Here is a 14,321-nt window from a genome sequence, read left to right as displayed (position 1 = left end):
CCAGGTGGGCTGCAAATAGGGAATTTTGGTGAAAGTCTATATAAGGAGCAGTTAAGATCCTAAATCTCTATCCCCAGTCCCAAGGGTGAAAGATCTGTTGGGGAGACTGAACCTGTGAGACCCCTCCACTTCCAACTGGGTGGCCAAGGGCTTTCAGAATGGCTGTAGGGATTAAGCGAAAGTCTGCTTATTAAAAAATGGGGTCACTAATTCCCTTCCTCCTCCTTGTTCTACTCCCCAGGCAGGAGATCTCAGAATTTTTCTATGGAGAAACTAAATGACCCAAGGAATAGGGACATGGTGATCCACAGATATAGGCATTTGGAAGTTCCCAAATGAAAAGGCTGGCTCACCGTTGGACTCCCCACAAGGAAAACCATCAGTCAGCAAGCCCTACTGAAGAACACAGAGCTTCCAATGGCCTTTACCCTATGGAGTGCCAGTTATTTGGTGAATGCTCTCAACACAAGAATCTAAAACCAAAGGAAACAGCAGCAAAAAGGACACTGAGGAAAAATAGACAATACTTGGAGAAGAATACTTCAGAAACAACCATAATTTTAAAGAAACCAGAGAATAACCTGTGTCCATAAAACTAGAACAGAATGTAATAGCAAAGGAGCAGTTGGAACTATGACAAAACTGAAATCAAAAAGCTAACAAAAAAGTCAGAAGATCAAATGAGCAAATCTCCTAGAAAGTACAACAAAAAGACAAATGAAGAGTAGGGGGGAAGAAAAAGACAAAGGAACAGTAGGACAGAAAAGGTAAGTCCCCAGATGAGCAAACAATGGAGAACAAAGTATAAAAGAAAAATAAAACTTAAGATAGGATTTGAATCTCTACATTGAAAGGGATCACCATGTACATCATTGAAAAACTTCAGAACATCAGGAACAAAGATTCTAAGATTTTACAGAGAGAAGCAGGTCACATATGGAAGTAAGAATGACATCAAACCTACCAAGAGAAGCTAGAAGACAATGATTTTCAAACTTCTGGAAAAAAAAATTCTCAACAATAATTTTATTCCCAGACAAACTATCTCTCAAGTGTTTGGGTAAAATAAAAATATTTTCAGACATGCCAGGACTCAAGAATTTTGCCTCCCATATATTCTTTCTCAAGAAGCTCCTGCAGATTATTCTCCACCATATAAAGAAGGAAACTAAGAAAAAGGAAGACATTGCCCAGGAAACAGAGAGAATCCAACACAGAGGAGACAGAATGGGAATTCCCAAGGCACCCCAAACTGGGTGGCAGGTCTAAACAGCCTGAAACAGAAGGATGGAGGGTGTCAGGAGGACTGCCTTGAAAAATTAATTTGGTAGGTTTGGAGCAGGTGAATAATTGTACTGTGAGGCTGTTGAAGTTCAAATTACCAATAGGCACAAAGAAAAATACACAAATGAGAAAATGAGGTAATTTTCTTCAGAAAAGTTTTCAAGAAAGGAAATACTATCACAGTATATATGGATAGACTCAATAATAAATAGTATTTACATGATCATGATAAAATGTGAACACGATTTAATACAAAATTTTGATTTAATTAATTTTAGCAAATGGGAAATAAAGCGGTGTGAGAAAGCAAACCTTTGACTGCCAGGACTGAAATTTATAACTTATCATGCTCTCTCCTTACAGTAGTTTCTTCAAGGAGGAAAAAAGGTGTAGTGGTGATGCATTCATTTTTACATCCAAACACCCACCCCTCTAATTCTGGGGTAATATCTCGTGTTGTCAAACCTGGTGAGGCAAGACCACCTTGTCGCCTTCCTGGAGGAAAACGACATGCATGTCTGACCATGGCTCGGCCAATCAAATGCTTCCACTTGGCATTTTCAAATTTGAGGAATTGTCCTGAAGATGTGCCTAGGGTTCTTGGCACAAGCAGTGGACACTTCCAGGGACAAGACTGAGCTGGATTTCTAAATTATATCTAGAAGAAGTGGGTAGGTCTTTTTTAAAGTTTCTTAGCCACACAGCACCTGTGGGATCTTAGTACCCCGACTAGAGATTGAACACACACTCCCTACGTTGGAAGCCCTGAGCCTTAACCACTGAACCACCAGGAGAGTCCCTGAATAGGTCTTTTTAAAAGGTGAGAGTCCCTGAATAGGTCTTTTTAAAAGGTATCTCTTTCTTGAGCTACAGAGTGCTCTTCCTCTGACGGCTGTGTGTGAATGTGTCAACTTCCACTAGACTGAAAGCTCCCTGAGGACAGCTGCCCTCTTTCATCTTTTAATTCACCGCAGCCTTGCGTGTACTAAGCTCTCAACAATACATGTTGTACGAATGTCTTTATCTTTACTCTGTCATACATCATATTGCTAAGTTGTGTTCACAGCGCTCAGATCTAACCTTAGACTAAGAATTTCCTCATGGACTTTGTCTTAATTGAAGCCCAACGGAGTCCTCCAGGAGTCCTCCAGGGATCTGTTCTCAGTGGTCATTTAGAATGTGAGAGTAACTAGTACTTCTGAACAAGAATCCGCTGAGAATTCTTGTTTTCCTCCTCTAGTGACCCTGGGGCTGGGAGTGAAGAAATATTTACTCACTTCCATTTAATGGAAGTAAAAGGATAAAGGAGGAAGGGAGGGGGCAACAAGGATTGAACCAGAGACCCCTTGATTTGCAGTCAAATGCTCTGCCTCTGAGCTATAACCCCATGGCCTACTGGGACTCTCTTCCTTGTCCACTTATGGTGATTCAATACAAACAGGTTCCACCCACTCTGGCATTCCGGCAAGCTTTGTATTCTGAAGCTCCACCTCCTTTTCTATCCATCATCTGCTCTGGTTTTCCTCTTGGCCACCAGTAAACTGGGTGGGGCACTTGAAAAATGACATGCTGGAAACTAGCTGAAAGGAAACTGACATAGCACTAGTAAAGAAAGCTTCTGTATACACGGTATTACTGTGTCAGAATCCTCGGCCCCAGATACACTCTGTTCGTCCTCTGCCTCTTGATGAGTTGAGGGTGGGAAGGAGAAGGAAGATGTCAGTTCTTTCGGATGGGATGACTCAGGAAAATCAGGAACTCCTTCTCAGGGCAACCGACGCCAATCCCTGTGGCCGCACTGCCTGCTCCGTTCTTGATGGAAACAGTAGCCAGCTTCTGACCCGGGCCGTCCCGATGCCTGGGGAAGAGCTTGGATGAGGGCTTAAGTAGTGTGGTTCCTCCTTATCACAGCGGCAGGGGAGACCTGAGGCCTCTCCTTTCAAGCCTGGCACTCCGTTTGCATGGAGTTTAAGGGCACAGCCTGAGATGCCCTTTCTCCTCCCACCTCCTCCATAGGGTAGGGAAGCCGAGGATGGAGAAACTAGCTTGCCCCCTCCACCAGCCTCAAAGAAGAAACAGCACACTTGGAGACACACACCCCAAAGTTTTAATATAAAATAACACTAAGAGTTCATATACACATCTTAGAAATTCTGGTCGAGGAGTGTGAAGAGAAGAGCTGCTGTTAGAAGAGAGGGAATTGGGTGACCTCTCCAAAGACAGATGGGCGCTGGCGGAGGGCTGGGGTGTTCCGGCGATAGCCAAACTGACCATTGAACCCCTGGGTCACTTTCAGATTGGCATTATAGTGGTCATGTCCGGTCACCTGCTGGAGGGAATGCCCTTGCGGGATAGAGAGAGAGGCCTGAGCCTGTATTCAGCCCCCTCTTGCTTTCCCCGCTCCCATTGGGCTGGTACAGGAGGCCAATCCAGTATAGTCACTGTGCTCCCATGTCCCAGCTGAACCCTCAATCCTGAAAAGCCAAGGGTTGGTGAGGTGGAGGAGACAGATGGCATCCTGGAAACCAAACCTCATACTAGGAATAGCATGCAGGAGGAGCGTGAATGGTACATGCTGGGACGGGAAGGGCCAGAAATTTCTGGGCTTGGCTGAACTTGCTTTGCTGCCAGGAGAACTGAGAAAATTTCACCCTTGCATCTGACCCAGCTGGAGAAAATGGATGAGCTCAATTTGGCCAATGGTGCCAGGGGACATGTGACTAGAATGTGGCCAAAGGGTGGTGGAGTTGGGGTGGGAGGAGGGTTCACCCTGCCAGAAAAACAGGTCTCAACTCTCCCTTTTCCTGTTGCTGCTAAATGGGGCCTAGAGAGTGAGCAGGACACAGCCTGCTCTGAGAGCAGTGAGAAAAACACAGGCTTTCGCTGGAAAGAGTAGAATTCCAACCCCAGCTCAGCCCTTCTTAGCAAATCATTTTAACTCCCTAAACCTCAATTTCCCTGGCTGCAACCTGAGGCTACTCTGAGGGTAAAAAGCTCCTGACATACAGCGGATGCTCAATAACTATTAGGGAGCACTGTGACACCATCTGCCCATGCATGAGAAGAAGAGCTGGAGGATGCAGTCAGACCCTGGGTCTCTTCCCCCAACCAGGTCTCTTTATGGCCCAGTTTCTCTCTCTGTGGAATGCACACCACTCTTCCTAGGTGGGACCATGGTGAGACTGGAAAGGGAGGTGGCACTTGCCTGCCCCTGCCCAGTTTCTCCTGTTGAGGTATCTCTGTCCTTGCCCGAAGATATGGAAATAATCCACTATCCAGCCATCCCTTCCTGTACCGCCATGATCCTGAGAATGAGGGAGAAAATGCAGAAGACTGTCAGTCATGATGCAGAGAGATGCACAGTCCAACCCCCGCCTTCGGGCTTGTTGGAGGGAGGGAGAGGTCACAGCCAGGGGTAACAGGGCCAGACAGATTAAATATACTTAGTGACTTATTGCCTTTCAGGGAGAGGCAGTGTAGCCTGGCAGTTAAGGGCTCAATGTCTAAAGCCAGAGAGACTGGTTCTAATTCCAGCTCTACCCCTAACAAGCTGTGTGACCTTAGGACAATGACATAGCTTTTCTGGACCTCAATTTCCTCATCAGTAAAATGGGGGTTTGCTTTGAAATTTAAGTGAGATATAAAGGGCCTTCAAATAAAGGGCCTGGCATACTAAAGTTTCAATTAACATGATCTTCATTTAAATGAAAATAATACCTACCACAAATGGTGTCTGTGACGATTAAAGAATACTTACAAAATGGAACATAGAAAATTTCAAAAGTGTGTACACCATATTATTTTTCAACCTTTTAAACTTTCGAGTTTTCCCCCAGATTCCGGCTCCTTCTGCTATAAAAATTACGAGTAGACAGCAAACACACACAAACATGGCACACACAGATGTGTGTGTCCATATGCATGTACTGAACACACATGCGCACACACGAACACCCGGGACCACAAAAACTCCCAAGATTTGTTCACAGAATAACCCGCATTAAGTCCTCCTCTCCCTAAGTCACTGACATGTATTATAGACACAAATATTGGAAGCAAAAGTGTTGAAAAAAATTGGAGCTGAGCCTATAATAGCCTCAGAATCTTTGATCCCGGGGAAGTACTCTGCGGGGGAGGGGCAACATCCACGAGGGAAAAGGCCTGGGGAGAAGCGAGGGCTGCAGAACTTCGGGAGGTTTCCTTCCAGTCAGCTCACAGAAGGTCGCAGCGAGCGAGCCCTCTTGAACTATGACGTCACCGGACCGAGGGCACCTCACCTAGGCAGTTCTTTGTCTTTTTACCGATTGTCGGGCTTTTTGAGAATTTGCGGCAGGAGGTCACCCCAAAGGGCGGATCCGTGATGCCAAAAAGGACAAAGAAACCCATTTGTTTGGCAGAGGCTTGCAGAAACCCAAAATGAGATCATTCTCAAGTTCAGGCGTGGAAGGTGGTTCTGTGAGCTCAGTGAGCTTGCGCTCAACACCTGTCTCCCGCCTCCGCCAGTTCCCGGGTTTCATTAAGAAAGCTGAGAGGGTGCGAGTCGGGGAGCCTCCCTGGTGGTGAGGGCGCTGCCATGAGACGCCCGGATCTGGGAAGTCGGCCCCGCCACGAGGGCCAAGCTCTGCGGGCACAAACGGTGGGGTCCTCCACGGCGCTCCTGTACCTGATCAGTTTTCCGCAAGATGGGCGGAACCACGCGGCTCCGGAAGTACCGGCGGGCGTGGTAGTCCTGCTGCGCGTTGTAGGGTGGAATCGCCGACCAGAGCTTGGGCCTCACGTGCTCATAGGTGCGGGCCATGGTGCTCACGGCCACTCCATCCAAGATGAAGCTCTTCTCCAGCCACAGAGGACACGCGCAAAAGTGCGCCATCCTAACCCACCGCAGCCTCCGAGGGCTTTTCTAGCGCGAGCGGAGGGTCCTAGGTGGGGGCTCCCCTGCGCATTGTTACGTGATGTCAAAGACCCCTGTGACACAAACCCTACTGTCCCCATCCTACGAGGTAGGCTCTCGGGGCTGCGGGGGAAGTTGCTTAAATGGTCCAGAGGTGAGGGATGTCTAGGAGGCAACCATGCAAGAGGAATCAGAGATTGAAGAGAAGGGGGATTACTGAATGTGGGCAGTGTTAACGCAGTCGGGCCCAGCTCCCCGTTTTCCTTTTAAGAGCAAGGTTCTCTGCTCCCACTTTATTATATATATTTCCCAAACCCAGTTCCCTTGAAAAGCTTGTACCCAGAAAGGATCAGAAAGAGCTCAGAGAGCATCGACTTCCAACTCTCGTTGTACAGTACTGGAAGTTGAAGCTCAGAAATGTTGGGAATATTCCCTAAATCCATTTAGTGGCAGATCCAGAACCAGAATTCAGATCTCCTGATTTCCAGTAAACGCACTTAAAGCACTTCTCCCCTCCCCACCCAATTCTTTTCATCAGCTATTCCTCCTCCCGTTAAATTTTAAAAACCAACAAAACAGTAAAAGTTGTATACTTATCAATAAAACAGTAAGTACCATACTTCTCTAATATTATGTATATATGATAGGATACAGCAAAACATGAACAGTGATTTTCCCTAGTTATTGTTGTTACAAGTGATTTTTCCTTCCTTTATATTTTTTACTTCCCAAATTTCCCCCTTGAATAATAAACCCTTATATAGATGCTTTACATATCAAAGTGGCTTATACAAATTCCTCTGCTCCTCACACCAACTCTAAGGTGCTATTATCATTTTACAGATGAGGCAATAAATCCAGGAATTCTTTTATGTTACTATTATAATACTAGTAACATAAATATATTTAATAATATAATACAAAGGCACATGTATTAATTAGAAAAAGGTTGCATTATACCTACACGTAATAATCACCAACCCCAGCATCTCAATACTCAGCATATTTAATCTTTCTACACTATGACAGGCGAGCTCCTAGCAATCAAATTTGAAATTATAGGAAGTCTATAATTTGAGCCCATTCTATTAAAACCTGAAAAGAACCTGGAAAGAACATTAGAGGACTTGAGAGGACGAGGGGAAAAAATGACAGGCCCAGCTCTCACCTCACATTTGAGGAAGGCAGGTGAGAAACTTCCTATTATGCAATGGGATAAAAAAAGATTCATTTTAAATGGAGTACCTGGGGGCTTCATGTCACATTAAAGACTTGAAATTCACCAGCCTGGAGGATGGGGTAGGGGAGGAAGACTGGTCTATTTTACAGACTTTGGGATTTAATATCCCTAAAACCAAGACTGACTCAGTCTAGACAGAGGACTGGTCCTCAATCTTGGCTGCACTTCAGAATCTCTTACGGAGCTTTAAAAAGTCCTGACGCCTGGGTCCCACCTCCACAGTCTGACTTAACTGGTCTGAGATATGACCTGGGCACATTTTCAACTCCTCAGATTGAGAACCACTGCTTTCTAGTTCTGGTACATCTGAAGGACAAAAGGGAAGTCATCTCACCAAGTGACTGTGCTAGGGTCTTCACATACACTCTAATCCTCAGCCTTTCATTGTACCCAATCTTACAGATAAAACAATTTCCAGATACCAGATACGTGGACACAAACTTTAGTGTAAAAATCTCCTTCCAACATCTTTAGGCCAGACTATTGATCCAAACCAGCTGAGTGCTCATTTTCCCCAGACCCTGAATGTCACCTAAATCAACTGTCATGGCTTGGAAAAAAAAAAAGCTACAGTGTTACTCTCATGGCTAGGAAAAAAAGGGCTAATGTTCAATACCTTCAGGCAGAATTTGCCAGGGCTCATGCCTGTTGTCCTGGCATTCTATCATCTTTTATTCTCAAGCTAGGGTTTGGCAGATGTATGACCATCTTGTCAAAATACTTTTGATAGCAAAATACTTGCAGATATTAACAACTTAGTCATCTTCCATGAGAGCAATTATTATGTGTCAGGTTTTACAAATGTAAACTCATTTATGTGCCAACTTACCCAAAGGAAACCTGTTAACTGCACAAGTGCACATATATACGCGTGTACCTGGTTCCTACTCACATCACTCCTTGAACTCCATGAGTGTTCAGGATCTGACCATACACGCTACCTTATCTCAAATACCTTTCTAACTGTAGGGCAGTCACCTGGGATAACCTGTCACCAAGCAGTATCTACCACCTGCAATTTAAGAACTAAAAAACTCAAGTTTTTACAGCAGAAATTGCAAAGTCCCCAAAGTCTGCACACTGACAGAAGTGCAATGACTGTTTATCTTTTTTTGCACATGCCCACAGAAAGTCTGCACTGGGTAGTTTTATTTTACAGAGGGGGTAAGGGTTAGGTGGTGTCAAGAAGAGTGACATGGAGCAAATAATTTTTATTATCGTGTTTTTCTTTTACAAATACACCGAAGAATCATGCAATGCTGCCAGCATTGGATGCAATCCTGGGCCACAAGTCTGCACATTCCTTTGCAACTGGTCCTGTGATGGCAGAACCTGCATAAAAGAATGATGTGACACATAAGCTCAAAGGGCCCTTTCCTTGTACTCAAGTTAAATCATCCAGTCTCAAAAGCCTAACAACGATGTGGATTCTTTATTACCTTTCATCTCGCCTTTATTGTTTACTATGACCCCTGCGTTATCTTCAAAATAAAGAAACACACCATCTTTTCTCCGGTATGACTTTCGTTGTCGAATTACCACTGCTGGATGTACTGAGAGGGGGGAAAAAAAAAGCAGCTGTCATTTAACCTGCCAAGTTCCAGTGCCACCACGAGAAAGCAATTTACACCTTGGCTAGCTCTCCAACATTTCCCATTTGGACAGAATGTATACTCATTAGCTTTTCATTTCCTAAAATCAAGTGTGAAAGACAGTGTAAACACCAATCACCCCTTAAGGAAAGACCTTACTCATTTCAAGTCCAAACTGCCTGCATTTCCTTGCAAGTGTAAATCTGTACTTTGGGAGGACGATTAGCAACACACCAGCAGGAAACTTGCTAAGCACTTTCTATACTTTTCCTCACTTCACCCAAGAGGTGGGTACTATTTAAGATCCTAATGTCAGGACTTCCCTGGTGGTCCAGTGGTTAAGACTCCATGCTCCCAATGCAGGGGGCCTGGGTTCGATCCCTGGTCAGGGAACTAGATCCTGCATGCCGCAAATAGAGATCCCATGTGCCACGATTAAGACCTGGCACAGCCAAATAAATTTTAAAAAGATCCTAATGCCATAGAATTGGGAATGGGAACCTCCTCACACTGAATGAGTGGAGAAGCCAAGCTATGAACTCCTTATTATGCAATATTCCATCCCAATTTATATCAAAACCTCCAAGTACAAACCTTGACCTAAAAATTAGCACTTTATGCCTTTCTAACTGCAGGGCACATGTTGTTTTAAGAGCAAAACCTGGAATTAACCTAAATATCTCATGACATGCACAGAACAGAACCATTTTAAATGATTATGTACTTCTGTAATTTTTTAATATGCAAGACAATAATTTGTGAAGCAAAAATGGGTTACGGGAAGGTAATGGTCCCGTTTACATTGGAAAGTAGGACATAAAATATTAAAAACGATCATCCCTTGGAGGTCTAAGAGCTGGGTAACTGAAATTCAACTTCTATTTCTTATTTAATTAACTCTATGTTTAACTTTTTGAGGAAATGTTTTCCAGGGTCATAAGTAACTTTTAAAAACCTACCTGCTCCAGGGCTTCCCTGGTGGTGCAGTGGTTAAGAATCCGCCTGCCAACGCAGGCAACATGGGTTCGAGCCCTGGTCCGGGAAGATCCCACATGCCGTGGAGCAACTAAGCCTGTGCGCCACAACTACTGAGCCTGCACTCTAGAGCCCACGAGCCACAACTACTGAGCCCATGCGCTCCAGAGCCCGTGCTCCGCAACAAGAGAAGCCACCGCAATGAGAAGCCCGCGCACCGCAATGAAGAGCAGCCCCCGCTCGCCGCAACTCGAGAAAGCCTGCGCACAGCAACAAAGACCCAACACAGCCAAAAATAATAAATTTAAAAAAATAAATTTAAAAAACCAACCAAACAAAAACGTTCCCTGCTCCTAAAGTGAACATTTTTCCAGACATTCAAAGCATCTACTGCACTTGAAAGAAAACCTGGATTCAAATCCTGACTGACAGTAGCCTGGAGACCTTGAACAAGTTACTTAATCTTCTGAAGTTCAAGTTTTCCTCTTGTAAAGTAGGGATAATAGTTACATTTCCATATTTAATATCAGACACTAGAAATGCAGGATCTTCTAAGGACAGAGATCCTGGCTATCCTTGAAGCAAGTACTATCTATGTACATAGATGGTCTCTGAGTTTTTTAACGATGGGAAACACACTGAGTGACAGATAATATTGGCTGAGACCCTCCTCCGTTGGACTCTCATCTACTTAGAACAATTTAAATTCTCACAAATGCATCTAGCAAATAAATAAGGCCACACGAATACAGGACTCCGGATTTCCAGTCCTGCTCCTTCCACATTTCTGTATGTTATAATTAAGTCTAAGGCCAGGAGATGTAGCTGATCCTTGAAAAATGAAGGGTTAGGGGCGCCAGCCCTCTGTGCAGTCTAAAATCCATGTGTAACTTACAGTTGACCCTCTGCATCCGCTGATTCAACCAATCTCAGATAGCGTAGTACAGTAATATATTGTGGGGGGGGGGGGAAATCCGTAAATGGACGCATGCAGTCCAAACCCACGTTGCTCGTTGTTCAAGGGTCAAGTGTATTCATTTAGAAGAAACAAGGACCAAAGAAAAAATTAAGAGCTGGAAAGTCAGAACTATTTTTAAAACTATGAAGTGTCCTCTGGTCTGTCCCACAACTGATTGAGACAGACAGCACATCCTGCTGCCACCTCACCCATAGTGATGGACAATTGTTCTGTCCTTCCCTGACAGCTCCCCAGGCCACAGATCAGACCCAGCAAGTGTTCTAAGAGGAAAGCCTGTCTAGTTGCATGCTGATCACAATGAACACATTGATTTATCAACGCTTAAGCACGATGCTTATTCCTTGCCTACCAAGCCCCCAAGTGAATATTAGAGGTCAACAAAGTAAGATTTCTGACCAAAAGGCTAAACACCTGGGGATAGAGTAGGATACAGACCTTCAAAGAGTAACTGTGATACATGGCTGAGACCTGTCACACGTGTACTGCGCATTAAGAGGACTTCTCAGAAAAAGCAAAACATCCCAGGCCAGAGACAAACTAAGCAGGCACAGGAGAAAAGTTCAGGAGCTGGAAACTCAAGTACACTGAGTATCAGAAGCTCTAAAGTCAGTCAAGTCAGAAGTGTCTAAGGCCCCCCTCTAACCCATACATCTAGTAGGAAAACTTTTGGGGGTTGTCCACGATTAAGCAATGAGCAGCTCCTTGTTTTAGTTTCTACCAGAAGACATTTAGAAGCAATCATGCCAAACTTTTGACAAGTCACAACCCTGAGTTAATCTCATCTATGTATAATTATTCCTTTTCAAATTAGTAGTTCCTGAAAAGGAAACTTGCCTGAGGTGACTTAAGTCTTAAGGCTGTGATCTCACCTGGTACCACCATGTTCATTTGTAGCCAAGGAGTCAGCAATTAATTAAAGACCTGCTCTCATAGAAGAGACCACCCTAGTAGGGGGCACAGCAAAAATCTGAGGCACAAAGGAAGGGATTTAAGTTGGAACAAAAAAACCAAGAACTAAAAGGAGAGCTGGGGAAGGAACTATGTGGATGGACTGTAAATCCCAGAAGGACAGAGCTTTTGTTTCTATAGGTATAAATATGTGAGGTGGTCTGTTAACTATAGGCTGAACTTGCTGGGGGAAATGGCAGGGTAAATATGCAGAGCCCCTAGCTTACTTCGGAAGCCAACTAAGAACTTAACTGGGGGTGGGGTGGTGGTGGTGGATGACTTGGGAGATGGGGATTGACATACATACACTATCAATACTATGTGTAAAATAGATAACTAATGAGAATAACTAATGAACTGAACGGCACAGGGAACTCTACTCAGTGCTCTGCGGTGACCTAAATTGGAAGGAAATCCAAAAAAGAGGGGATATATGTATACGTATAGCTGATTCACTTTGCTGTGCGGTAAAAACTAACACGACATTGTAAATAAAGCAACCATACGCCAATAAAAATAAAAGAATGGTCTTTAAGACAGCAAGAATAGAACTTCAACTGCAGATGATCTCACACTGCCTCTCAAAGAAAATCAAGCTTTAAGAGGCCCTGAGAATGGTAAAACTACTGTTCTATTTTCCAATAGAGGGAGAAGTCCTTCAACTGTCCACAGACCAAAAGGAGGATCTGGTCTCTCTACTGACCCTTCTTTCTGAGCTCTGGTTTGCCTTTCTTGACTGTGGCCATCACCATGTCACCCACACCAGCAGCAGGAAGTCTATTCAGTCGTCCCTTGATCCCCTTCACAGAGATGATATACAGATTTTTGGCTCCTATAAAAGTAAACAAAAACAACAAAAAAAGTTTTTTCTGAGGGCCTGTTAGGCAGTTCTGCATTTCCCCAACACCTCCAAGGCCTCCCCCTCCACACACACTCCCAAGCAGTTAGTCCCCCAGGTGGAACACCTTGTCACACCACCGATTGAAGCAAAACAACACAACATGCTGCCGCTTCACCCAAAAGCGGTGTTTTCACTCTGCCCTTTCTTGACGGCTCAGTGGGTCATTAGCAAAAGGCCCACTGAGTGCTTTTAAAAGGGGCAGTTTGGCAGAGTGCAGCCGAAGGTCTCACCTGTGTTGTCAGCACAGTTGATCACGGCTCCAACCGGAAGACCCAAGGAAATCCGGAATTTCGCACCAGAGGACCCACCACGTCCTGTAAGTAAGAAGGGAAACAGGAGGGGTCCCTTCACATTCTTAAGCTACATATTCATTCGCATGTGCTTCGGGGAGCGGTACACTGTAGATTCGCTCTCTCTAGGACTCCTTCTCCCCTCCCCATGTGCCACCCAGTTCTCAAGGCAAATAGCCAATTCCTCACTATTAGCACATTACATTGAGATTAAGGGACCTGGACGACTCAATTCTCGATCCAACTTTTGCACCACGTAGTTCTTCCTACGAGGCGGGAGACCGCACAAGTCGCCCACTCTGGGGATTAAGCCAGTCCAACTCCAACCCCATTACTGAAGCGCTAGGCGCGGAGTGAACCCGCGGGATTCGGTCAAGAATCACGACTGGATCCTGCGAACTCAACCCTCCAGGCTCCCCCGTCACTTTCGGGGGCTCTCCCGGTGCTCTCGCGGTGTCCCTCCACTCCCTCTCCGGCCCGGAGCAGAGCAAAGCGTCCCAGCTGCCCATGGCCGCCGTTCCCGGCGAGGCCAGCAGCCACTTCGCGACAGATGGCGAAGGATCTCCCAAAGCCAAAAACTCACCTCGCTTCGACATCTTGAACGCCGGAAAGGGACAAAAAGGAAGTAGTTATAAAGGACACTGAGATCTCAACTCCAACGCCCCGCCCAATCTGGTCACGTGACCTGGTGCTTGTTCAATCCGCCTCTCTTCCCCAGGGCGCGGTCTTATTACGTCATAAATCCTGGACATCGTGTAGAGCTCTCGCTGTGAAGTGGGCGGTGGAGGGGTTGAGGGCTGCAGGAGCGTGCATGGTACCCAGTGTACACTGCATACGAACTCGAAAGTAGTTGTTTGGGACAGAGAAACATTGGTTTAATTTATCGGAAAACCTCTCTGAGCACTAAGTATGTGCCAGGGACTTCGATGGACGCTAGAGGTTCAGAAATGATTAAACGGTCTGTGCTGTATAGGGGCCTCCAAAGAACACACGGCGTCGGGGGCTAGAGGGAAAGAGTTCGAAACGGTTTCATTAGGTTGTGATATAACTGAGAAGTACCATTATTAGCGCTACAGATAATTCCATATGTGTTGCTTGGTCCCATACCCATCTGTATTTTAGATATCTTGCTTTATTCATTACTCCTTTCACTGCTTCAACTTCTCCCATTCTTCGGACTTCTTTCTGTCTATATATTCATTCAAATATTTATTAAACGAC

The 14,321-nt window shown here is 45.1% G+C and overlaps 2 protein-coding genes and 1 non-coding gene across 3 annotated transcripts; all 3 read right to left on the bottom strand.

Moving 5' to 3' along the window:
* Positions 1 to 3,469: 3,469 nt before the first annotated feature.
* Positions 3,470 to 6,154, bottom strand: SPMAP1 (sperm microtubule associated protein 1). Its single transcript, XM_061176512.1, has 3 exons — positions 5,948 to 6,154; positions 4,490 to 4,589; positions 3,470 to 3,627 (listed from the first exon to the last, which is right to left on the bottom strand). The coding sequence occupies exons 1-3, from the start codon at positions 6,152 to 6,154 to the stop codon at positions 3,470 to 3,472; spliced, it is 465 nt and encodes a 154-aa protein (XP_061032495.1).
* A 2,457-nt stretch (positions 6,155 to 8,611) lies between these two features.
* Positions 8,612 to 13,773, bottom strand: RPL23 (ribosomal protein L23). Its single transcript, XM_061175922.1, has 5 exons — positions 13,684 to 13,773; positions 13,041 to 13,124; positions 12,613 to 12,741; positions 8,855 to 8,968; positions 8,612 to 8,747 (listed from the first exon to the last, which is right to left on the bottom strand). The coding sequence occupies exons 1-5, from the start codon at positions 13,694 to 13,696 to the stop codon at positions 8,665 to 8,667; spliced, it is 423 nt and encodes a 140-aa protein (XP_061031905.1). The 5' UTR covers positions 13,697 to 13,773; the 3' UTR covers positions 8,612 to 8,664.
* Positions 12,874 to 13,009, bottom strand: LOC133080985 (small nucleolar RNA SNORA21). Its single transcript, XR_009698662.1, has one exon. It is a non-coding gene; the product is annotated as a small nucleolar RNA SNORA21 (small nucleolar RNA).
* Positions 13,774 to 14,321: the final 548 nt, after the last annotated feature.

Source organism: Eubalaena glacialis, chromosome 19 (assembly GCF_028564815.1).
Source record: "Eubalaena glacialis isolate mEubGla1 chromosome 19, mEubGla1.1.hap2.+ XY, whole genome shotgun sequence".
In the NCBI taxonomy this organism is placed as follows: domain Eukaryota; kingdom Metazoa; phylum Chordata; class Mammalia; order Artiodactyla; family Balaenidae; genus Eubalaena; species Eubalaena glacialis.
Note: the sequence above shows the minus strand (reverse complement) of the source record. Positions and strands in the feature narration are given on the sequence as shown.